Source organism: Balaenoptera musculus, chromosome 20 (genome assembly GCF_009873245.2).
Source record: "Balaenoptera musculus isolate JJ_BM4_2016_0621 chromosome 20, mBalMus1.pri.v3, whole genome shotgun sequence".
NCBI lineage: Eukaryota > Metazoa > Chordata > Mammalia > Artiodactyla > Balaenopteridae > Balaenoptera > Balaenoptera musculus.
In genome coordinates, this window is record NC_045804.1 from 5,432,779 (window position 1) to 5,459,662 (window position 26,884).

Sequence of the window (26,884 nt, forward strand, 5' to 3'; positions counted from 1 at the left end):
CTCCCCCTGCAGTCCTTGGGCAGTCTCTTCGGAGGTCAGATCCCAAGAGAGGGAGGGGAGTGGGCGGGGAACACCCATCTCCCAGAGAGAAGGTTGTCAAGATGTAAAGCAAAGCTGGAAAAGCAAGTGCCCACAACACAGCCAAGATGTTACCACTTGTTTTTCAGGAGACACACAACAAAATGACATCTTCCAGAGGGACATATATACATAAGTAAAAGCACAGAGCAATCTAACTCCTCAATGACAGGAAAATGGTCCGGTGAGCTACACTAAGATGGAAAGATGTGGTACATGTACTAAAATGACTGTGGATGAAAATCGTTCCGAATTTTAAAAATAACGCACAAGAGAACGCACAGATGGTTCCAACTGTGTGAAATGTATGCGTGCACGTACATAAGCAAAGAGAAGGGAAGTCTAAATAAATGAGTCAGGATTCATGTAGCTATAGAGTTGATTTAAAGCATACTTGAACAACACAAGCATAGGGGACAGTGTTTCTATTTCGATATTTATAGGACACAACATAATTCGTTTTCTTAAAGAAAAACAAAAAAAGAAAGAGAAAAGAGAAAAATCTAGAAGGATACCCACTAAACTGATGACAATGGCTGACCGGTTTGGGAAGAGTACGGGAACAGGAGAGCCTCTTACCCCGGTCAGGATGCTTTAACAAATTACCATCGACTGGGTGGCTTATGAACCACAGAAATTTATTTCTGGCAATTCTGAAGGCTGAGAAGTCCAAGATCAAAGTGCCAGCAGATTCAGTGTCCGGAGAGAGCCCACGTCCTGGTTCACAGACAGTGTGTACGTGTCCCGATGTGGCAGAATGGGAAGGGGGCTCTGAAGGCTCCTTCATCAGGGCACTAATCCCATTCGTGAGGGCTCCCACCCTCATGACCTGGTCACCTTCAAAAGGCCCCACCTCCGAATACCACCGCATTGGAGATGAGGTTTAACATATGAATTTTGGGAGGACACAGTCTATAGCAAGAAAGGAGTGTCACGTTAAATTTTGTTTAATTTTTATAATGACATTTTTGTGCTGTGTTGATGTAATACTAATATGACTAAAAAGAAAGACACAAGCCATGGCGACACACATCCACCCTCCTCCTCCTCTCCCCTCTACCCACCAGTAGAAAATCACAGTTTTAAACTAAAGGTGAAGTCTTCCCACCCAACTGCCATCCTTAACTGTATACAGAAGCAAACTGCAAAGGTCATAAAAATGTCAGTATCTCCAAACAGCTGTTCAAGGTCCGTTCCCCTTCTCCCTAGAACCATCCAAGGGGAGTGCTGGGCTCAGGCTGGCCCGAGCCGCATTCGCCATCGGCGTCCTCCTGTCAGGCCTCTTCCGGGGCCCGGCGGACTGCACCTTCCTCGCCTACCCCGCCTCTCTCGCCCTCTCATTAAGATATCATTTGGCAAAGCCTCTGTAAAACCCTGTCAGCTCATTTCCCATTAACAGTTCCCGCGTGAGCCTTTTCTACTCTATCCCCAGATAAATACATGAAAATAAATACCCTTTCCGGGAGCGATTTGATGCATCTGAAGTTAACACAGCTACCGTGGGTTCAGCCTGACAGGCTGTTGTGAGTAAAACCCTTTTCATGAGCGATACGGTGCTCCTGCTCCAAAAGGGGCACAGATACACCTGAAAGGCTGAACGAACGGAGATGCAGCTGGAGAACAGGGTCGGTTGTTAACCATTTCCTTCTCACCCACCCAGAGTCCTGCCACCCTGAACGTGTAAGTATAACCGGGGTGGACATCTCCGACGTGGGCAGGTGGTGGCACCTGTGCTTGGACGGTCACGAGTCAGTGTCAGAATCCTCAAACCAGGGGCTTCCCTGGTGGCGCAGTGGTTAAGAATTTGCCTGCCAATGCAGGGGACACGGGTTCAAGCCCTGGGCCAGGAAGATCCCACACGCCGCAGAGCAACTAGGCCCGTGCACCACAACTACTGAGCCTGCGCTCTAGAGCCCGCGAGCCACAACTACTGAGCCCACGTGCCACAACTACTGAAGCCCATGCGCCTAGAGCCCGTGCTCCACAACAAGAGAAGCCACCGCAAGGAGAAGCCCCCGCACCGCAACGAAGAGTAGCCTCCACTCGCCACAACTATAGAAAATCGACAGGCAGCAACGAAGACCCAAGGCAGCCAAAAATAAATAAATAAATAAATAAATTTTAAAAATATATATATAAAAAAAAGAATCCCTCAAACCACACATCTGTGCTGAGCGGACTCCTGCACTGGCTCACTTCTGCAGGTAAAATAAGGCAGAGACTGACTCACTTCCTCTCAGCCCGTCAGACTCCACGCACGGTCCTCCCAGAGGACAGGAAGGAGGGCAGGGGGTTTTCTACAGGCAGGTCCCCCTCTCCCCTGGGGCCTGTTCTGCAGGATGAGCCCCTCCATCACCAGTGCAGCCAAAGCCTTTTGCTCTCACTTCATCCTCTTCCTGGGCCACGTGCTGAGCGGTGGGGTTCTGTCATAAGGTGAAATGAACAGGAAACTGAAAAGATCTCAGTCTGAATTGACCCACAGAACTCCTGGTTCCTAAACTCCAATCGCAGCAAGTATTCTGCAACCAAATTCTAGCCCCGGCTTTCTGCCCGACAGAGGACTGTATTCCCCTTGGCTGCTCAGTCAACCCACACGGACTCAAGGTCAAAACCCATTAACTTCACCCACCACTCCCCAGCCAGGCCTAATTTTCTGTGTAGTCTATCCAAGACTTTCCCCTGGGATCTTCTCTATATTCAAAGCATACTGTAGAACAAACAGGAAGCAAAAGGTTAAAAAAAAAAGAACTGCTGCACAGAACAAATTGGCCAAATGACTGTTTACACTGCCCAGAGAAAGCTGCTACATTCAGGCAGCTGGTCAAACACACCTGGCCCCCACTCCCTGGCCCCGGTATCAGGGAAGGGTGACCCTTCGCGATTGCAAAGAGCCCTCTGCAAGATACTGCCTTAGAAGCCCAAGTGGGCCTGGGTGGGAAGGGCGGAATGAGACCAGCAGGGGCTGTGCACAGCAGCTGAGCCAGCCCCCTGTCTGCTGTTCAGGAGTTAAGGCCCCTGGCTGCCAGATTTTCCTGCCAGGGCAAGTAGAATACACTCCAGCAGCAAGTTTACACATAACCAGGGCGGACCTGAGAGCAGAATAGGGCAATCCGTACTGAGGACCTCTCAAAGCTATTACCAAGCAGATGTTCCTTGACAACAAGGAAGCAAAGGGCCCAGGGCGTGGAAACTGACACGGCCGTTCACGCTCTCGATGAACAAGAATGACACACCTCCGAGACAACATCACGGCTGTCCAGCCAACCATCACATCCAGCTGTTTGGGCCAGAGGCCGGCCGCTCTGGGACATGGGTAATCAGTTTCTCACGAGTGTCTGGGCCACGTTCCGACGGAGAAGAAGGCAGGTGGGCCGGGGAAAGGATGTGAGCCTACCTCCTGGGGTACATGCCCAGAAGACTCCAGTGAGCCCGACCGGCTCCTGCCCACAGCGGCCCAGCAGAGAAGCTCAGCTCCTCAACATGGTCCTCCCTGTGCCTCCTCCTCCCCTGGGTGAACAGGGAATTCAAGCACCAGCTCAGGTCTCTCAGGGGGCTTCTGCCCACCTCGGGGACCTGCTGGGACACTGCATCTGGTAAGGTGACTTGTGCCTGCACTGGGTCCGTATTGACGCCCACCCTTCAGCCGAGCCGGTTTTAGCCGATGGCGCTGGGTCAGGATCTCGTGGCCTGGCCTTGGCTCTCTCTGCTCAGTGACCAGAGCCAGACTTCAGGCTGGGGTTCATTCTGTGCTTCTCTGTAAGCAAGTACATGCTCATTCCCCAAACCCAACCCACCAGCACTATTTAGGAAAAAAAAAAAAAAAAAAAAGCTAAATCGCTGGCACACCCCAATTCTGGCGCCTTTTTCGATTGTTTTAGTTTTCACTTGGCAGCCCCTAAAGGGAGTTATTCTCAAGTCGTAAGAAGGGAAAGTGGGGAGAAGGGGCACATAACCGGTTCATGGCAGAAGTGAGCGCAGCCCAAGGCCCTACTGCCCGGTCTCCCCACCTCACCCTCCTATGAATAAGCCCTTGTGGATGGGATGCTTTGTTGACGGTCTTACGCTGTAGATGGGTGTGTTGTCATCTCCCTGGGGACATCATAAGCTCTCTAAGGGTCAGGACCACCGTCATGGGCACTCCCTTCCCCCAGTGTCTAGGTCCACTCATATAGACAGTGTTGCACCACACGACGTCAGCTGTACTCTATATTTATAATGAGATCTGACATTTAAAATCTGAACGTATCAAAATGTAACTAAGGAGATGATGAGTCAGACTACCAAGCGCTTATTTTCTTTTAGGCATTAAGTCACAATTCCGTTCCTCCAGGTAAAAGCCCTACATGGCTTGAAATATCTATTTCGATATCACTGGCTACTTAACATAGACACGAGTTGGCATGTCAAGTTTCAACAGAAGTAAATCTATGGCACAGAGCTGGACACATCCTGACACAAGAGCCCAAAGTGGAGTGGTACTCACCTGGTGAGGCATGAGGAGGTCAGCCAGGTAGACAAACGCAGCTCCGAGGGTAAAGCCGACAGCCACAGGGAAAAAGGCCAAGGCACCAAAGCCACCAGAGGACGTAGCCATCTCCACCGCCGGGGCCAGGAGCGACCAATAGGAAGCGGCCAGCATGACCTGCAAAACCACGAGAAGCAGCAAACCATTAAACCATCCCCTGAAGGCCTTCCAAGTGGGGACTGCCCTCGCTCTCTATGGCCCAAACTGAACCCCACAGTGTCACCTGGGTTAGGCCTTTAATCCTTGGTGGTAGGTACCATCCCAAAGCACAAAGCCACCATGAGAATTCTAGTGTTGTTAAGAACTCAATGTGGGGTAGGACGGAGTTGACCTTGGGAAGAGGGAGTCTAGTTTGCTGTCATCTAGCCTCTAATTCAGTGGTTCTCAACCACTGCCAGAGATATCTGGCAATGTCTGGAGACATTTTTGGTGGTCACAAGTAGGGCTGGAGGTGAGGGGGAGGTTACTAGTAGCATCTAGTGAGCAGAGGCCAGAGAAGCTGGTAAATGTCTCACAACGCACATCACAGCCCCTGACAGCAAAGAATTATCTGGTCCCAGAGGTGAGCAGCACTGCTGAGAAATTCTGTGCTAACTGAATACTACCAGGGCCAGACTGCTCACTACTTCATGAGCTCCACTGCCTTGGACATGAGACAGCTCTAATTACTACAGAGTTCTTCCTTAAGTAGAGCTGAAATCTGTCTCCCTTCGGTTTTTACCTATTCGCACCACGTCTGCTCTCCAGAGCACTAAAGGAAGGTGTCTTTCCCCTGTGATGTGCGACAGCCCTTGAAATATTTGAAGACAACCAGTGAGATCATGTCAACTCGGTCTCATCAATTTTCTCATCTCTAAAAAGGAAGAAGGGAACTTATATTTACTGATCACCTACTATTTCCAGGGACCAAAGCTTCACATCTGATATCTTATTTTATCCACCCCAACAGCTTTGGGAGGAAGATGTTGTTTTCTATTGCTATTTGTAGATAAAGAAATTGAATCTCAAAGTAATAAGATCATTTGCTCAAGGTCACAGAGCCAGGAAGTGGCAGATCCAGGGAACTGAGCAAAGTGGGACCATCATCACCTCAGTAAGGGGGAAAAACAAAAGGGAAAAGGGAGAATTGAAGCTGGACTCAAATCTCGGGGAGGTCAATTTGATCAAAGGTTGTCCAGCATTTAGTGAATTTAACACTCATCCACAGTTGTTTACTCTTACAGACACCATGACATCTTGGCTAGAGCACACCCACTACCCATCGTAACCATATGACAGTCAGCACTAACATGTAAAATGCTGAATGGGTTTCTAAAATTAATTATGCCTTGCCTTTAAAAAAAATATGCATCATCTGTCTCCAAAATAACATTCAGAGTGACGGAACCAGGTATTGCGAATGCAACAATAAAGAACAAATCCGTGCAAAAAGAAAATGATTTCTCTTCTTTGATGCATCATCTACACACAGTCACCGGTTTGGCACTGGACTCTCCCAGCAAAAGTCTTAGCGCACCTGCCTCAGAGACTCCCAGAAACAATGAAAATGGTTCATCAGTTCAGTTCCATGGGACCACCAAAGGAAGCTTATGGGAGCCTCCTCTATGCCAGGGGCTGATCCATCCCTCTACTGGACTTTGTCTCACTTGCTTTAGAATTCAACAACCCTCCATAACGGCCACTCACGGTAAGCTCCCACCAAGGATGACCAGCACAGAGGCACAGGCATGTCCAGCAACCTCTATCCCTGCATGTTGCAGGGCCTCCCATCTAGACCATTATCACCAGTAAGGCCACTCACCTCATCTTCCAGTCCCTCCCCACATCCCATCCTTGTCAATGGTGCTTGGGGTACTCCCCCCAGCCTCGGATCCCCATCGCCTTCTCAACACGAAGTCCAACCTCTTCTGTCAAAGCTCCTTTCCATCCCTATGCATCACTGGGTACCAATCTTTTCTCTGTCCCCTGCACGTGAGCAATATACAATATTCTCATGGACGAGTGATGCAAGGTGAGGCAGAAGGGATGTGTCTCTCAAGGGAGGGTTTGCCGGAATCTGGGATGCTTGAAATGGAAAGGCACCCCAGACGATTCAGGTGGGTCCCCTCCTTGAGAATCAATGATCCTTTATCCTTCCAGTCAAATCCAGAACCCAAATGGATTTCCTTCATTTCTTTTCCTCGCCAGCCTCCCTGTCTCCCACATAAACTGGAACATGACCAAGGATCAATCTTGAAATGAGATTGGGTTGCCTGGGCACTTCCCTGGCAGTCCAGCGGTTACGACTCCGCGCTTTCACTGCCGAGGGCGCAGGTTCGATCCCTGGTCACGGAACTAAGACCCCGCAAGCCGCATGGCACGGCCGAAAAAGAAAAAGAGAGAGAGAGAGAGAAAAGAGACTGGGTCGCCTGTCTGAAATGACAATAGGGCCCCGAAAAAAGTTTATTTAAAGGGCATATGTGGGGACTTCCCTGGTGGCACAGTGGTTGAGAATCCGCCTGCCAATGCAGGGGACACGGGTTCGAGCCCTGGTCCGGGAAGATCCCACATGCCGCAGAGCAACTAAGCCCGTGCGCCTCAACTACTAAGCCTGTGCCTTAGAGCCCGCGAGCCACAACTACTGAGCCCGTGTGCCACAACTACTGGAGCCCACGCGCCTAGAGCCCGTGCTCTGCAACAAGAGAAGCCACCGCAATGAGAAGCCCACGCACCGCAACGAAGACCCAACACAGCCAAAAATAAATAAAATCAATTTATTAAAATAAATAAATTAATTAAATAAAGGGCATATGTGGCAGACAAAATAATGACTTTTTCCCCAAAGAGGACCACATCATAATCCCTAAAACCTGTGGATATGTCACCTTACGTGGCAAGAGGGACTCTGCAGCCGTGGCTAAGGATTTTGAGATGAGATGATCCTGGATCTGGGCGGGGCCAGTGTCATCACAAGGAATCTTATGAGAAAGGGAGATGGGTCAGCATCAGAGAGAAGATGTGATGATAAAAGCAGAGGTCGTAGTCAGAAAGGAGAAGCTAGAAGATGCTTTGCCGCTGGCTTGAAGATGGAGGAAAGGTTATGAACCAAGGAAGGGTGGTGAGCTCTAGAAGCCGGAGAAGGAAAAGAAACAGAGTCTTCCCAAGAGCCTCCAGCAGGGACACAGCCCTGTTGCCAGCTTGACTTTATCCCAGTTAAAACCATTTTGGACTTCTAACCTCCAGTACTGTCAGATGATACATTTGAGTCCTTTTAAGCCACTACACTTGTGGTACTTTGTTACAGCAGCAAGAGAAAACACAGCATATAAAGGCATACGTTACTTTTTTTTTTTTTTTAGAGCCGTTTTAGGTTCACAGCAAAATTGAGCAGAAAATACAGAGAGTACCCATATGCTCCCTGTACCACATATGCACAACCTCCCCACTACTGACATCCTACACCAGTGGTACATTTGTTACAATCAATGAACTTACACTGACACCTCATTATCATCCAAAGTCCATAGTTTACATTAGAGATCACTCCTAGTGTTGTACATTCTATGAGTTTGTACAAATACATAATGACATGTATCTACTATTCTGGTATCACAGCTAGTAGTTTCACTGCCCTAAAAATCCTCTGTGTTCCACCTTTTCATCTCTTTCTGCTCCCCTGCAACCACTGGCAACCACTAATCTTTTTACTGTCTCCATAGTTTTGCCTTTTCCAAAATGCCTTATAGTTGAAATTGTACAGTATTGCAGCCTTTTCAGACTGGCTTCTTCCACTTAGTCATATATATTTAAGATTCTTCCAAGTCTTTTCATGGCTTTATAGTTCTTTTTAGGGCTGAATAATAGTCTGGATGGACCACGGTTTACTATAGGACATCTTGGTTGCCTCCAAGTTTTGGCAGTTATGAATAAAACTGCTACAAATATTGTGTGCAGGTTTTTGTGTGGACATAACTCTTCAGTTCATCTGGGTAAATACCAAGGAGTGTGACTGCTGGATTGTATGATAAACCTTTTTTTTTTTTTTAATAATCCCCCAACATAGGTGACTTCCCTGGAACTGTCAACACTAACAAAGCTCCTTTAAATGTTAGGCATTTTTTAAAAAATCTGGATGTAGTGACATATTAACTAGCTGATACAGAAGCAGGAAGTAGTATATCTGATTAACCTTCAATTACCCCTAAGAAGCAGGGCCTGGAGGGGATAGTCTAGCAAAGAGGAGGTGGTAATCACTGGGCCCAAGACTTCAGGGAATGAACTCAAAAAACAAGTCATTGCCAACCAGCCCCTTTATGACTGCAGATGGTAGATACCAAAAGCCCTCCTGCAGCTGCAGCCCTGCTTATAAAGGCAAACTGGGCCACAGCGTGATAGGGGAGAACAAATCTGACTCTATATTGGATCTGTTTCCTTTACTTTAACCTTTGTATTCTATTGCTTTTTTTTTTAATAGATCTTCATTGGAGTATAATTACTTCACAATGCTGTGTTAGTTTCTGTTGCACAACAAAGCGAATCAGCCACATGCATACACGTCCCCATATCTCCTCCCTCTTGAGCCTCCCTCCCATCCTCCCTATCCCACCCCTCTAGGTCATCGCAAAGCACCGAGCCAATCTCCCTGTGCTATGCTGCTGCGTCCCGCCAGCCAACTGTTTTACATTTGGAAGTGTATGTATGTCGATGCTACTCTCATTTCGCCCCGGCTTCACCCTCCCACCCCATGCCCTCAAGTCCACTTTCTATGTCTATCGCTTTATTCCTGCTGAATGGATAAAGATGTGGCACACATATACAATGGAATATTACTCAGCCATAAAAGGAAATGAAATTGAGTTATTCGTAGTGAGGTGGATGGACCTAGAGTCTTGTCATACGGAGTGAATTAAGTCAGAAAGAGAAAAACAAATACCGTATGCTAACACATATATATGGGATCTAAAAGAAAGAAAAAGAAAAATGTATTCTATTGCATTTGCTACAAGTTAAGAATGTTGCCCATAGCTTGAAATATACAGGATAGTCCATTCTCAGGACCCTGACTAACCCTTTTCCGTTCATATAGAGATAAAAAGTTGCAGAACAGAGAATAACATCTGTCTTACGGGCGGCTTGTAGGAACATCATGACCTGACCTACTGCGGGCAGCTGCAAGAACAAAGGATTCTGACACCAAGAAGTTGGCCACAACCAACCACGCCCCCTCCCCTTTTAGTATAAAAGAAGCCTCAATTCTAACTAGGGTAAGACGGTTCTTTGGGACATTAGTCCACCATTTTCTCGGTCTGACGGCTTTCGGAATAAAGACGCTATTCCTTGCCCCAGCACCTCGTCTCTCGATGTACTGGCCTGTCGTGCCCTGAGCAGTACGAGCTTGGACCCGGCATCAGCAGCTCCAGACCTAAAGGTATCAGACGTAACCGTGAGGAGCTGACGGTCGTCCCTCCCCCTTCCTGCCTTTGTCTATAAAAGGAATGCATAATCAGGTTCCAGCGCACGTGACAGGGGCCTCGCTGTACCCCGAAGTCCTTTCTGCTTCTTTATTCCCCAAAAGAAAATGTAACGCCCAATCAATCAAATGAGCCACGGGAAAGCTTGTGTTGGAGCCCATCCTCCAGCTAAATGTCGCTAAGACCAAAGCAGCCCAATTTTTTGCTCAGTAATCAAAGATGCTGAAGGGAGTGAGCATTTCAATAACAACAACAGCTCCCGAAAAAAAGAGCTAAGGAGGAAATAAACAAAACACGGACTGAATGTCTAACTTCGGTCCCTGGTCGCTTTGGTTGGTCTACCACAGGGCTCAGAAATCTGAAGGGTGGACAGAGAGGGTCTCAGGCCAGCTGGTGTTTGAGAAGCCGTGTGTGCTCCTCGATTCTCCCCAGGCCCAAGGGTGAACCCCACCTCGGCTCTCTTCTTTTTCATGTGCCTCCCCTGGCATCTCAGCCACTGTCATGCCTTCAATGTCCATCTCTACGGATGGGCAAGCGAATGAATGAACGGCTTGAGTTAATTAAAAGAATTGATCTTGGACCTGTTCATAATTGCCAAAAGATGGAAACAGACCAGATGTCCATCAACAGATGAATGGAGAGACAGAATATTCCATTGGATGGAATATTTTTCAGCCATGAAGACGTGAAGGACTGAGACACGCTACAACACGGATGAACCTTGGAAACGTGCTAAGTGGAAAAAGCCAGACACAAAAGGTCACATAGGATTCTACTGCTATGAAATGTCCACAGACAGGAAACAGATTCGTGATTGACAGGGGGTGGTGGGAGCAGTTCCTAGTGGACACGGGGTCTCCTGTGGGGGAAGGAAAATATGTGGAAGTGGGGCTTCCCTGGCGGTCCGTGGGTTAAACTCCACGCTTCCTGTGCAGCAGGCATGGGTCTGATCCCCGGTCGGGGAACTAAGATCCCACATGCCACGCGGTGTAGCCGATATATATATATATTTGGAACTGGGTAGAAGTGATGGTCGCACAACACTGTGAATGTACTAACTGCCGCTGAATCTCATACTGTAAAATGGTTAATGCTATGTGAAGTTTAACTTAATTTTTAAAAAGTTGAGCTTGGCCTACCCACCCGTTAGAATCCTATCTTGTACCACTGCCCCATCCCCGGCTGTGCGCCGGACCCTTCAGCCCCCCTGCCTTGGCCCAGGCACTCCCACCTGTGAAAATGCCAAAACATCAAGACCCATCTCTCATGCCCTTTCTTCCAAGCATCCTACACCCTTTGCCTGAGTCCACGTATATCATGCAGGATTTAGAATCAGGTCCGAGTTTGGATCCTGGCTCTGCCACGTACTAGTTGGGGAGCCCTACACAAATAACCTAAGCTCTCTGCAGCTCAGTTTCGAGAAAACTAAACATGGGGGCAGCAAACTATTTAACAAGGTTGTTTGAAGAATTCTATGGGGCAATGCGTATACCGCACCAATCCAATTCCTGGCAGGAAGTACATGTTGAAGCTGTGCTGTGTTGGACTCTTCCCTCTCCCGAGCATGCCTTCACTCAGCAGGCTCTCACCCTCCTCCCCACCTCACCCTCGACCCCTCTTCTAGGATCAGGGCTGTGCTACGAGCATCTCTGCATGCTGGTGCCACCCATCTGAGTGGTCCTGGACGGAGCAGCTGTTCACTCCTTGTGGCCCAGATGAGTGCTCTGCTATCCTTGCTAAGGAAAGGGAGCAATGGGGGCGGAGAAATTGGAAGAAGGCGTAATCAGGAAGTGATTCAACACTCATTTTTTAGTCTATTACCTAAGTTTTAAAGTGATTTCACCTTCCAAATCAAGTACTGTATAGGCTCATACTCAAATGCCTTCACTCCTTTGACAAACACGGGATGAGTGATTGTTTAAAATAATGGAGTTTTTCTCGGGTGTGGAAAGAAGTTGACAGAACTTCCAGAGCTTCATGGATACTCCACTGAATAGTCTACTGATGCAATCACACTCTTACAGAGTTGAAAGGGATTTTAGGAGGCTCTACCTAGACCAAAGGCTTCATTTAACAGATGGAAAAACTGAGACCCAAGGGGATTCAGTGGCTTCCCCAGAGCCGCAAAGCAAGCTCATGACATCCAAAGCTGACTACACCACCCCGGATCAACTTAGTGCCATCCTTCGGCCCTACACTGACCCAGAGTCTTCTAAGAAATCCTAAGAGCTGCAGAATAAAGACAAGGTTTAAGCTGCTGTCTTCCTTATCATCAGGCAAAGCATCCCGGAACCACAGGCCGGAATGAATCAGCCTTAGCAATAACCAAATGTCATCAAGCCCATGGACATTCTCCACCATTGTGATAGGAGCTAGTCCAAGAAAACCCAGCAGTAAGGAAATATTTGGCGACCAGTAAACAGTGGTAATGATGTTGTTAAACATGGTCCTCTTCGAGATACATCAGACCTTACAAACCTAAACCCATTAATAGCCAGTAACTGCCTTAGGGGTAGGGAAACAAGTAATTATGTAGCTAAAACTATGACTCCCTCCTAGCCGCTCAGCTAAAGCTGGGGTTTCAAAACAAAGCCAAGGTTTATTATAATGTGAGCCTAGGGCTCTGAACTGAAGGCAAACCTTCCCCTCTTGCAGACAGCACCTTAAAATAAGAACACTCTGACACAACATGTAACCTGGATTGGATCCTGGGAATAGAAGAAGAGCATTAGTGGGATGACTGGTGAAATCCAAGTAAAGTCTTGGGATTAGGTAATAGTAATGTACCAATGTTAATTTCTTAGCTTTGACAAAATGTACTGTAGTCTTGTAAAATGTTCACATTAGGGGAAACTGGATAAAGGTATACGAAAACTCCCCATACTATTTGTGCAACTTTTCTGAAAATCTAAAATACTTGCAAAATCAAAGAGTTTATTAAAAATCAATAATAATAGTTACTGAGGGACTTCCCTGGTGGCGCACTGGTTAAGAAGCCGCCTGCCAGTGCAGGGGACACGGGTTCGAGCCCTGGTCCAGGAAGATCCCACATGCTGTGGAGCAACTAAGCCCGTGCACCACAACTACTGAGCCTGCGCTCTAGAGCCCGCGAGCCACAACTACTGAGCCCACGTGCCACAACTACTGAAGCCCAAGCACCTAGAGCCCATGCTCCGTAACAAGACAAGCCACTGCAGTGAGAAGCCCGTGCACCGCAACGAAGAGTAGCCCCCGCTCACCGCAACTAGAGAAAGCCCGTGCACAGCAATGAAGACCCAATGCAGCCAGAAATAAATAAATAAATAAATTTATTAAAATAAAAAGTTACTGAGGCCTAAGAGAAGATCGAGGAGGATCATTCCAGCTGAGAAGTGTGAAGCGTGCACGCAAAGACTTGAAGACAAGAGAGCCCAGAGTTTGCTTTCTGGGGTCAGCGAAGGGCTTGACCTGGGGCCACGCTATTCCTGGTAGTCAGAGGGGACGGCGTGCCTTACACGCTTCACTTCCTTGAGACCTACAGCCTCCTCTCTGTGGTTTAGAGAAGGTGAGTCACTCTCCCAAGGGCACCCAGCTGGAAGTGACAGAGCTGGGATTTGAAACCCAGGCCATGCCCTTAATCCTGAAGCTGTGTTCTGTCGCTTACATGTTTCAAATTCTTTAAAAACATCACAGCAAGATCCTTTTTGACCCACCTCCTAGAGTAATGGAAATAAAAACAAAAATAAACAAATGGGACCTAATGAAACTTCAAAGCTTTTGCATAGCAAAGGAAACTATAAACAAAAGACAACCCTCAGAATGGGAGAAAATATTTGCAAATGAATCAATGGGCAAAGGATTAATCTCCAAAATATATAAACAGCTCATGCAGCTCAATATTAAAGAAACAAACAACACAATCCAAAAATAGGCGGAAGACCTAAACAGACATCTCTCCAAAGAAGACATACAGATGGCCAAGAGACACATGAAAAGCTGCTCAACATCACTAATTATTAGAGAAATGCAAATCAAAACTACAATGAGGTATCACCTCACACTGGTCAGAATGGGCATCATCAGAAAATCTACAAACAACAAATGCTGGAGAGGGTGTGGAGAAAAGGGAACCCTCTTGCACTGTTGGTAGGAATGTAAACGGATACAGCCACTATGGAGAACAGTATGGAGGTTCCTTAAAAAACTAAAAATAGAATTACCATATGACCCAGCAATTCCACTACTGGGCATATACCCAGAGAAAACCATAATTCAAAAAGACACATGCACCCCAATGATCACTGCAGCACTATTTACAATAGCCAGGTCATGGAAGCAACCTAAATGCCCATCGACAGAAGAATGGATAAAGAAGATGTGGTACATATATACAATGGAATATTAGCCATAAAAAGGAATGAAACTGGGTCACTTGTAGAGACATGGATGGACCTAGAGACTGTCATACAGAGTAAAGTCAGAAAGAGAAAAACGAATATCATATATTAACGCATATATTTGGAACCTAGAAAAATGGTACAGATGAACCGGTTTGCAAGGCAGAAATAGAGACAGAGATGTAGAGAACAAATGTATGGACAAGGGGCGGGGCGGGGGGGATGAATTGGGAGATTGGGATTGACATATATACACTGATGTGTATAAAATAGATAACTAATAAGAACCTGCTGTATAAAATAAATAAATAAAATTCAAAAAAAATTTAAAAATAAAAGCAATATCCAACAACAACAACAAAAAGAAATATCTTTAGGGTATGTCATAGAGTTTTGCTTTTTTGAAAAAAAAAACATTTTAAGTGTGAATTAATGTAAGCATTTTGATTTTAAGTAGGTAAAAAAAACATTTAGACAAAATGACCCCCAAATCACAGTAGTATTGGGAGATGATGTTCCAGGGATTTCTCCATGACCACGCAGACCAGGCCTTCTGAGCTAAGAACATGTTTGATAAGCAAACATGCTTTGCGAGCTAGAGATAATATATCCTAGAAAGATTTGGAGATGAAAACTCTTCTCTTCTCTCCTAACACATTTGCTTGTACTCCAGCATAATAACCTAGAAACTCCTTCCCCGCTCCCTTGGAAGAGAATTCCTTAATGAATAAGATCTCCCGCTGGAGGAAGGGATAGGCAGCTGTAGTAGCAGGTCCCATGTAAAACTGATCTGCCAGTTTCGCGTTTCGTCTCCTGTAGTGCAACCCCTGCATGCACAGGTGAACTACTGACTCTCATCCTGTGGCACTTTAGCAGTTGGGGGGAACTGCTTCATTTGCTGATTATGCTGAGAGTAATAAATGGTCCATTCCTCTGAAAAATAAATAAATAAATAAAAACAATAATGCTCAGAATATCACCTACTCAGTACGTCTAATCAGAGAGTAATTCCCCTCTAAGTATAATGTTCAATGTCAACTATGTTTAACTAGCAGTATTTGCTGTGCTAATGTGTCAATCCTAGTGCATTTTTGAATGTCATAAAACGTAAGTTGTAGAACTTCTAGTTAAACATGGCTGATGGAACACAAGCTGCTCGCTCCCAAATAGGGTGAAAGTAAAGGGATGAGGAGGAGCTCAACCACAAAGACAAAAGGACCGAGACGGGACGGCAGTCATGGGGTTTTGGAAGCTAAAAGAGGGAGCAGGTAATGACTGACAGACTCCCCCCCCAAGAAGGCTGACACCTAAGCCCAGTGGAAGCAAGGGGGTTCACCCCACAGAACCCCAGAACAGCGCAGGGATGGAAGGTCCTGGAGCCACTGGAAATGGGCCAATAGAGAGGACTGGTGGAAAGCCTGGCTCAGAAGCCATGGCACCCCAAGATTCTTCCTGGTTCCCACGCGGCCAAGCAACCACGGCACCAGACACTCAGGGACCCCCACCAGCTAAGGGGTGGATACCACAGTGAGAACAGGAGGAGAAAGGGAAAGTCTACGTGCTGAATGGGAGGGCCCAGCGTGCTCTGATCTCAGCCCAGCCTCTTCCCCAGCCCATCCACCCTGACTCCCTGGGGGCTGCTCCCTCCAGAGCTCATCTTCCCTATATTCCTTGCGCAGGTGTCCCCACGTCAGGCTCTGCTTCTGGGGAAGCTATAGACTTACCTCCCTGACGCCCCTTCTCAGGAAGATACTCAAGGATGTGATTGCTCCATGGTATGAGGGAGTAAAACAAGAAAGTCGATGACAGGGGAAAGGAATGAAGGGCATCCCCAGGTTGGTGGTAAAAAAGGATGTCAAAGCGACAGTTCAACAGGCTCGGAGAACTAGACCCCAGACGGGAAGAGGGACTGGAGAGCTCCGGGAAAGAGCAGATTGTAGAGCCCTATAGGTTTGAATGTGTGCAGGGGAGATTTTACACTTCTCAGTGGGAGACTGGTGGCCGATTAATGACAGGCCCAAAAAACTAGGCAAAGGGAAAAAAGGAGACCATCACTAACTCTGGAAAACACCAAAATTGCACAAGAAAGGCAATAAGTGAATACCAGGTACAGTCTTAACAATGTAAACTCTTATTTATTACTAACCAATGTACTTCTCTGTGTGGTCAAATATATACCACAGAAAATTTGCCATTTTAAAGTCTAGACAACTCAGTGGCGTTAATTACATTCACAAAGTTGTGCAACCATCAGCACTAGTTCCAAAATCTTTTCACCACCCCAAACAGAAACTCTGTAACCCTGTGAAGCAATAACTCCCCATCTCCCCTCCCTCCAGCCACTGGTGACCTCTAACCTACTCCCTGTCTCTATGAATGTGCCTATTCTAGACACTTCATATCTGGGGAATCCTACAGTATTTGTCCCTTTGTGTCTGGCTTATTTCACTTAGCATAATGCTTTCGGGATTCATCCACATTGTCAGAATTTCATTCCGTTTTAAGGCTGGACAATATTCCATTTTTAAGCTGTGACTATGGGACGACTGAACTAACCTAAAAAATACAATGCATCTGCAGCGCAGGATGCAGGTGGGGATAAGAGAGCCAGATCCTCACCTTCCACGCCAAGAAATCACGGCAGAGGTTTAAAGCTGAAAAAGTCAAGACACGTCAGAGTAGCATGCAGTTGAGCAACGTAGAGGAAAAAAAGTGAAGAAACAGCTAAAATGGCTGTTCACACTATCCCTAAGTAGGAATCGGGGTGGGGAAGGTCGGCAGACCTTTTTATCACAAGCCCCGTAAAGCAATCTGACTTGTTAAACAATACGTGCATATATCTTGGGGAGAAACTTTTTTTAATAAGTTGATAATACGATTTTAAAATACGTAAATATATAAGTAAATGTTATAAATAAATGTATGATATGATTTCTTTTAATGTTTTAACCATAGAAGACCCTGAATTCACAGCGAAAACCCAATGCGAGAAAAAGATCTTATGGACAAAAACTGAATTTTCAGACGTGTTTCTGCATGATAATGAGACACCCGTCTGGACTGTGTGTTTTTGTTGAAGGCTCCTGAATCGCAGCCTTGACACCAAAAAGCCAAATGGGACTTTCAGAGGAGGAGACATTTAAAATCAGCAGACAATCAACTATACACGAATAAAATTTAAAAACTGTTTTAATGTAAAAAAAAAAAAAAGCAGCAGACATTTGCAAGCTCTTTCTCAAGTTGCCTGAGAGTAAAATCCCCCATTTCCCTTCCACAGTTCCCCAAACCTGGCAAAACTCCTATGATTCTTTTTCTCAAAATATCATGCAAAATGCCACAGGGATCCATATTTTATAATGCTATTAATTTCCCTCTGGTATCAGGGGTACCAGCATAGAATAATCAAAAACAATCAGCTAAACACCTAGCCCACAGCAGGCAAACCTTTTCACTTCTGCTTAAGTGCTCATTTTGGGATAATTTCAGCTCTGGAAATATACATGAATTTGTGAAGAGTTTCTTAAGGGCTACATCAGAATAGTCTGGCGTGATGGGTACAATTAAGCATTTCTTTTATGACAGTAATGACAGTTTAAAGACTGGAAGAAAATCCAAGCTACAAAACAAAATTTCCCTCTTAATAAAAAAGGGGGAGGAAATTATTGCACAAAGATTATTGACGACACACTGAACATCAGTATCAGCTATTCAATGAGTACGCTTCTAAAGAAGGTACAATGGAAGTCTACAGAAGACAGAAAGAGTTCAAAAATAACAGCACCCAACTCAGAGCCTGCCACAGACTAGGTCCTTCTTAAATGTTTGCTGAAGCACATGAACATGGACTGTACCCCAAGAAGGCCACTGCATAAATAAGGAACGGGCACAAACTTGCAATCCACATAAATCAAGGCAACAATTGCTCCGAAAGTACGGAAGCCAGGTAATGCCTCTAAGTTCTGTCTCCAAATCAGGTGTTAAATTAATTTTTAAAAGTCAATCGACAAGTACCTAATCAGTGACTATTCCACGACCAACATTATGCTAGACCCTAGGGGGCTGGGAGGGAGGAAGAAAGGATACAAAGGCTGATCTGAGTCCTGCCTTTGAGGAGCTGGCTTTGTCCCACAATGAGAGAGGCAACAGAAGACGTCTGAAAGGCATCAAGAGTGATAAATGAAGAAAGCCTGCTGCCATTCCAAGAAAGGGGATGACAACGTTGTTAAAAAATAAAACACCAAAGAAAACATGGTGAAGGGCTCTTGAAAGTTGGACATGGTTTGGAAAGGAAAATAAAGGTGTGACCCTCTAGTTGGGAAGATCCGTGTGAGCAGTCCAGGAGGCAAGCTTGCCAAAGCTTACGCTGTGGGCACTGCGGGGTGATCTGCCTGGCAGGGGTACCATGAGATAGCTGGGCATAATAAGAAGTCTGGCAGAATGGCTTGGCCTCAAGGCAATGAGCGGGCTGTTTCCTGCTCTGGTTGCACAGTAGAATCGCCTGGAGTTTTCCAACTACTGGTAACCTCTAATCTACCCTCTGTCTCTATGAGTTTGCCAGGGCCCCTCTACAACCTACTGGAACAGACTCTCCTGGATGGGAAGCCAACAGGCCAGGTGCCGGGCTACTGACATGATCTAGACAGGAGACGGTGAAGGCCTGACCAGAATGGAAGCAGAGGGATGGGGAGAAAAGGAGAAACCAGCATGCGACCCTCCAGAATGAGGCCGCCCACGTCCATTCAGTATCGAGTCACCCATCAGAAGCCCACGCTGGGTGGCCACATAAATTCCGCATTGAGTCAGCTCTCCGATGCAGCATGGCAATTCTTAGTCATGACTCAAGCCTGAATCCAATTCATAGGGGGGCTCTATCTGTAACTAATCTTTTATCAAAAAGCCCTCATAACATACCAGCTTCAAATAATTTTACAAAATGAAGCCTAACAGCTCAAAATTATTATCATTTACATTCAGCCTCAATGATAGCTATTAATTGAGGCAGACTCGCTTGAGTGACCTAAGTCTTGCTAGCTACAACCTGCCCGGTGAAAATGATGTGCAGGGGCCTGGCCTACCAGTTTGCATGTGCTCTCCAAACTAGGAGAGAGCACTTGAGCTTAAAAAAAAATAAAAGTCTACCCTATGACCCAGTAATTCCTCTCCTAGAGACCTGCCCCAAAAGAAATGAAAACATACGTCCACACAAAGACTTACACGGGAATGTTCACAGTAGCTTTACTCAGAGCCTAAACCTGGAAAGAACCCAAATGGCCATCCACAGCAGAATGGACTAACTCACTGTAGTCCATTTATACAATGAAATATTATAAGCAATATTTTTAGCAATAAAAAGAGAAAAACTACGGATATCATAACGACATAGAGGAGTCTCAAACTCATTACATTGAGTGAAAGAAGCCTGTATATAAATACACACACACACACACACACACACAGCCCTACACTGTGTGATTCCTTTTAAAGCACAAGTATATGCAAAACCCATTTATGGTGATAGAAATTACAAAGCGGTTGCCTGAGGAGAGGCGGAACTGACTTAGGTAACAGAAGTTCTTTCTGGGGTGACAAAAATGTTTTTGATCCCATTTTGGGTGGTGGGTAGACAGATGTATACAATTGTCAAAACCCTTTGGGTTGACACGTGAAGATCTGGGCATATTATTACATGTAAATTGTATTCATTTTTTTTTAACTCTTAGGAAGGCTGCCCCAGATTCTAATGAGCCACATTTGCACCACAGATAGTATACTGTGCATCCAGGTTCCAGGGTCCACCCTAAAATGGTTCCTCTGGGGATAGGCTTGGGTCATCCCACGCAATCACCAAGCACCTGCAAGGCCCAGGCCTGGAGCTGAGAGTCAGGCCATTCTTAAACACTAAGTGCCAGCAGTGTTAGAAGAATCTGTCAATCATACCGCAGAGGATCTCCCAGCATCCATTCTCAGAGACCACAGGTCTCCACTGGTGAGGTCCTAGACTGTAGTTAAGTGCCTTAAAGCTAGGACAACCACCCAAGACATATCTGGCCTTGGAATTTACCAACCAACAATCTAATTCTAACTTTCTCTGCCAAAAACAGAGGAAAAAAGAGCTGAAAAAAGTTAGCCATCAATACATACATACAATGGAATATTACTCAGCCATAAAAAAGAATGAAATAATGCCATTTGCTGCAACATGGATGGACCTAGAGATTATCATACTAAGTGAAGTAAGTCAGAGAGAGAAAGACAAATACCGTATGCTATCACTCATATGTGGAATCTAATCTTAAAAAATGATACAAATGAACTTATCTACAAAACAGAAACAGACTTACAGATATTGAAAACAAACCTATGGCTACCAAAGGGGAAACATGGGGGGGAGGGATAAATCAGGGACCTGGGATGAACACACACACGCTGCTATATGTAAGATAGATAACCAACAAGGACCTACTGTATAGCACAGGGAACTCAGCTCAATATTCTGTGTTAACCTATATGAGAAAAGAATCTGAAAAAGAATGAATATATGTGTATGTATAACTGAATCACTTTGCTGTACACCCGAAACTAACACAACATTGTAAATCAACTATAATCCAATAAAAATTTTTTAAATAATAATAAAAAATTGTTTTAAAAAAGAGCTAGGCATCAAGCCCAGTCCCGCTCCAAATCTAAGTTCCCAAGTGGAACTCAACTCAACACACATTTACTAAGTAACTACAGTGTGTAAGATGCCCACCTAGACTGGAGCGCCTACCAGCAATGACCTTAGTTACACTTAAAATGAGACCGTGACGCTCCAAAGTCAAATACTATTTAGACCTTTTGCTTGTGTTCGCCATTCCTCCTGCACAGACCCGCCGCTGTGAATTACAGAGAGGTGTAAGCATGCATCAGTCCTTTCAAGGCACATTCAGCCAAGCTAGATGTGGGAGGACCCCCAGAATCTCAGCCTGCCAAAATCATTAACTCCGTGTAGACTAAAAAAAAAAACAAAAACGGGGGGGTCCTTATCAAACCTCTTCACCAGCTGGTCACCAAGAGAGTGAGAACGTGAGGTTGCCCAAAGCAACCTCTCCGTGGCACCCAGCCACCAATCCATCAGCACCCTCTCGACTTTGGCCTACTGATGGGCAACTGCACCAGCTGGCCAAGCCTCCTCACCCCAACACCACCACACACTCACGCTGATCCAGTCTGCTCCAGATCTGGCTGGGATGCAAGATCCGCGAACACGTGAAGGAGAAGAGAAGAGTGGGCCGTCTGGCTCCGTGGAGAGAAAACTCCAAGGTCTAAGCTGCTTCGCTGATCCCCCTCCAGAGTGGGGACAAACCACCAAACCACTGGCTCTGGAGCTTCCCTCCTGGCTCGAAAGAAATCATCAGGGAGGCTTAGGGACGGGATCTTTAAGGTCAAGAAGGAAAGATGCCGCCCCTCGTTCCAAACGAAATCACACTTTGTTTTCGCCGCACGTGAAAACCTCAAATGGGATGCAGGAGACTGCCATCAGTACCGTGGCTGTGATCCCTGGGAGATGGAGGGCAACAGGTCCAGAGTAATGGGGCAGAATCTCAAGAAGGGACTTGGTGGAGGATGAAAAAAAAAAATCCCACCTGGGCTGCCTGATTTAGCAAACAAAAATACAGGACGTCCAGTTACACCCGAATTTCAGATAAACAATGATTTTTTTTTTTTTTAAGTTTTTGGCCGCACAGCATGAGTTCCCCGACCAGGGATGGAACCAGCGCCCCTTGCACTGGAAGCGTGAAGTCTTAACCAGTGGACCACCAGGGAAGTCCCACAATGAACATTTTTTCTATTTGGGACAGGCTTATACTAAATACTATTTATCTGAAATTCCAATTTAACTGACCATCCTGTATTTTATCTGGCAACGCTGGCTAGCCCCACCAGCAATTCTGGGGCAGATCTCCCATCTTTTTTTTTTTGTCTCTCTATGAAAAGCAATACTGCATAGTGGATAGAAGGCAGAACTCTGGAGTCAGACTACCTGATTCAAATTCAAGGTCTACCACGTCAAGCTCCCAGCTGGGAGACCTTGGGTAAATCTCTCCAGGGCTCTTATTTCTTCATATGGAAAATAGAAATAATAGTGACACTCAGAAGTAAAATGGGATAACAATAACAACAACATTTACATAAAGACTGAGTGTATGCCAGGAACTTTCTTAATCCTCCTAACATTAAGAGTCAGATACTATTATTATCTCTACTTCAGAGATGGGGAGACTGAGGCACAGAGAGGTTACGTCATTAACAGTCGTTACTAACAACAGTCAGTAAGCAGCAGAGCCAAGATGCAATCCCAGCCACTGTGGCTCTGGAGTCCCTGACCCGGAACACTGTCCCCAAGGTGGTGCTTATCTCCTAGAGCTGTTTTCAGGATTAAATGCAATAAAGCATATAAAGCACTTAGCACAAAAAGGGGCCTATGATAAGAGCAAATGACTGAAGAAAATAACCAAATAGTAAAAATGAAGGCTCTCAGAGGGAACCCAGGGGATTCAGGGAGACAACATCTGTTAAGAGAAAAACCTATCATTACTATCATAGAGCTATGGATGCATGGACTATATCCATGAAAAAGCATAGGACACTGGAGAAACAAAAAACAAAAAACAAAAAACAGGGAGAACAAGAAATCGTTTTCAGAAATGGAAACTCTGAAGACAAAAACAACAAAAAAAAATTTGCTCTTTTTATGGCGTTAAAGTCGATGAAACTCCCCACCATGCAGAATAAAACAGCCGAGATTTTATAAGAAACCGGGAGAAAGGAGAGGAAAATGAGAAGCTCGGTCCAGGAAGTCCAATAGCCAACTAATAAGACTAATAAAAAGAGAATAGAGGACCAGCGGGGGAAACTATTAAAGGAACATCAAATAGCATTTACCAGAACTAAAAGACACTGGTTTCCAAATCGAGAAATTGCGGAATAAATTTACTCAGAAATGTGGGAGAAAATTTCTCAAGAAACAGACAAAAGTGATTACTTCTAGAAAAGAGGACGGGGCCACGGGCAGGGGCGGGGAATGGAGGGGACTGATTTTTTTTCTTTCTAAGCCTTTTATTAACATTTACTCGTTCTACATGGGTGCATCTATTATTCTGATAAAAATAAACAATGGTTCCAAAAATTGAGCCCCACTTATATGTCCAAAAAGTCATTAGTGAAAAATACCACGGTTATGTGTGCAGTGTAATGGGCTTCAATTATCCCTCAATAAAGATGAAAACAAATATTATGGTCAATTTGTGTAATGGAGTACCATGCAACCCCCAAAACAACAAGAAAAAGTTCAAGATTTATTGTGAAAGAACACGTTTTTAAGCATCACGTATGGCATGATCCCATTTTTAAAATTATGTGTGAACAAAGAAAGTACAGAAGAGCATGTTGCCGAGAAGAGACATTTGGAGGCGTCTCCTGGGGATGAATAAGAGGGACGCTTAGTAACACCGAGGACCACAGAGTGGAGGAAAACTCTTCCAAAACCGTAATACCCAAGTTCACTGATTTATATCAATCCCTAACCCCTCATGTGCCCTCCACCATTTCCCTTGACATGACATAAGAATGATCAACAGGCAATGGACATTTGCAATGTGCCAATCACTGTGCTAAGTGCTTCAAATACATTTATTCGTTTCATCTGCATAGCAACCCTATGATGGAGACAATACTATGATCTCCACTTAACAGATGAGGAAACTGAGGCTTACAAAGTCTAAGTAACTAGCCCAAGCTCACATAACTCGTAAGTTGAGAAATCAGGACCGAACCCAAGCCAGGTGACTCCAGGGCTCATGGTAACACCAGAGTACCTGCCTGCTAAGAAAAAGGCTTTTACCTCTCGGTGCCCAGGGCCTCCTGCCTGAGCTCAACCCACACGGCTGATGGTTTGAGACATTTCCTGGCATGACTACATCCTGAGAATTTCATCATAATTAAATCGTGGGGAAATTTTCAAAGTGCTTCAGAGATGTAATGAGTTTACATTCAATTAGTTTCTTCCTTCATTGGAAGAATCAGAAAGACCGATTTCCTTACAGACTCAGCAGGGAGGGTTTCTCACTGCCTATTTGGAGATTTCATTCTGAGGTTCCAGGAACCTAAATCAGTGCACACAGAGGATCTGGAGAAATTGGGCTGGGCCTGAAGGCAGCCAACCCCAAAGAAAATCTCAAATGCACGTGCCACACTCATTTAACACTTATTTCAAAAGTACCCTCTACAAGGGACCAAGTCTCAACAGTGAAAATGACAGCCTCTGCCTTCTAGGCACTTCTAGTTTGGGAAGGAAGAAGAAGAATGAAAAAGCAATTAGAATCTAGAGACAGGTGCAATACAGAATAAGTACAAAGAGCTACAGATGCTTGTCAAGGGGTATTAAATCCCATCTTGGAGGGGGCTGAGAGATTATAGTGGAGAAAATGAGATGTAAATTTCCCTAAGGAGGAAACTTTCAATGGCAAGGATCTGGAAGGGACCAGGCTCCCAGAGGGACAGAGCAGGCAAATCCTGAGGGCTTTCAGAACCAGGTCCATAATGAGAAAGCCAAGGTGGAGTGAATGATATGCAAACTCTCCCTGGAACAGTTGGCAACAATTTACTTCCAACTCAACTTGCACAGTGCCAGGCGCATTCCTGTTCCAAGCCAGATAGTTGTATGCTGGCTCTCACCAGCAGGGAGGGGCTCTCCCTCTCCAGAGACTACATGAGGTAAGGTCGCACTTAGGGTGATCCACATTGACTCATGAAGTGGGGGTATGAAAATATTCAGGCACACTAAGGCTCTCAAAGGAAGCACAAATCTATGGGGGGGTGGGGTAGGACTTATCCTTGCTCTTGCATCCATCCATTCATCCATCCATCCATCTATTTATCCTTCTATCCATCCATCCATCCATCTCCATCCATCCAAATCCATCCATCCATTCATCCATCTATCCATCCATCCATTCACCCATTTATCCATCTATATCCATCCATCCATCCATCCATTCATCCATTCATCTATATCCATCCATCCATCCATCCATCTCCATCTATATCCATCCATCCATTCATTCAACCATCCATCTATCCATCCATCCATATCCATCCATCCATCCATTCATCCATCCATCCATTCATCCATTCATCCATCTATCCATCCATCCATCCATTCATCCATCCATGCCTCTATATCCATCCACCCATCCATTCAACCATCCATCCATCCATCCATCCATCTCCATCCATTACCCATACATCCATCCATCTGAGCATTTGTTTATTTGTTCGCTACATCAAAAAAAAAATATTGAGAGCCTCCCATATGTCAGGAATACTTCCTTAGCCTCTTTACTGATTTGCTCTTTTTAAAATTGCACTGGGTTTCCCTGGTGGCGCAGTGGTTAAGAATCCGCCTGCCGATGCAGGGGACACGGGTTCGAGCCCTGGTCTGGGAAGATCCCACATGCCGCGGAGCAACTAAGCCCGTGCGCAACAACTGCTGAGCCTGCGCTCTAGAGCCTGCGAGCCACAAGTACTGAGCCCGCGAGCCACAACTACTGAAGCCCGTGCGCCTAGAGCTCCGCAACAAGAGAAGCCACCGCAATGAGAAGCCCACGCACCGCAATGAAGAGTAGCCCCCACTCGCTGCAACTAGAGAAAGCCCGTGCACAGCAACGAAGACCCAACGCAGCCAAAAATGAATAAATAAATAAATTTATTTATTTGTTTATTTATTTTTTTAAAAAATAATAATAAAATAAAATTGCACTATGCATGACTCCCACGCCTGCCAGGGCACTCTCTATCCTCCTCCTTTCCTTTATTGTTCTCCATCATATGTATCTCTGTCAGACATACTGTATGTTTCACTATAGAGTTTCTTTATCATGTGACTCTCTCTCCTAGAGTGACAGTCAGTCCCAGGAGGGCAGGAATTTTTGTTTGCTCTGTTAACCGTTTTATTTAACATGTCCCTGGCATGCCCTGGGTTGGGACGGGGGAGCAGGAGGACCACTGAAGGCTCCCTTTTTTTCCCCTCCTGCCCTAAGCATCCCATGCACAGGTCAGAAAAAGGAGTCCAGCATGGAACACGGCACACTCTTCATCTATTATATGCAAATAATAAAACCTACAAGCGACAGGATTACTGGGAGGGTCAGATGAAGTAATGGATGGGAAAAGGCTTTGAAAATTATGAAGCAAAACACCAACGTCATATAATAGTATTTGGGACTCATGAGCCCATAAGATGCAAGTGTCCCCTGAAGTGCACACATGGACACCCCCCTCCCCATGGATTTATTTATGCATAATTACAAAGTGTTGCGCACATTCAAATCCGTTATCTATTTAAAGGTTATGCATAGGCAATGACTTCTGTGCCCCTTCCTCCTGCCTTGAATACGATACTAATCCGTTTT

At 45.5% G+C, this 26,884-nt stretch overlaps 1 protein-coding gene across 8 annotated transcripts in view; it reads right to left on the reverse strand.

The window, feature by feature from the left end:
• SLC39A11 (solute carrier family 39 member 11) overlaps positions 1 to 26,884 on the reverse strand; it is a 423,988-nt gene that overhangs the window by 291,721 nt on the left and 105,383 nt on the right. For all 8 annotated transcript variants that reach the window (XM_036835763.1, XM_036835759.1, XM_036835758.1 and 5 more), the window contains exon 4: positions 4,562 to 4,720. In XM_036835763.1, coding sequence (XP_036691658.1) covers positions 4,562 to 4,720 — 159 coding nt within the window. The remainder of the gene's footprint in view (positions 1 to 4,561; positions 4,721 to 26,884) is intronic.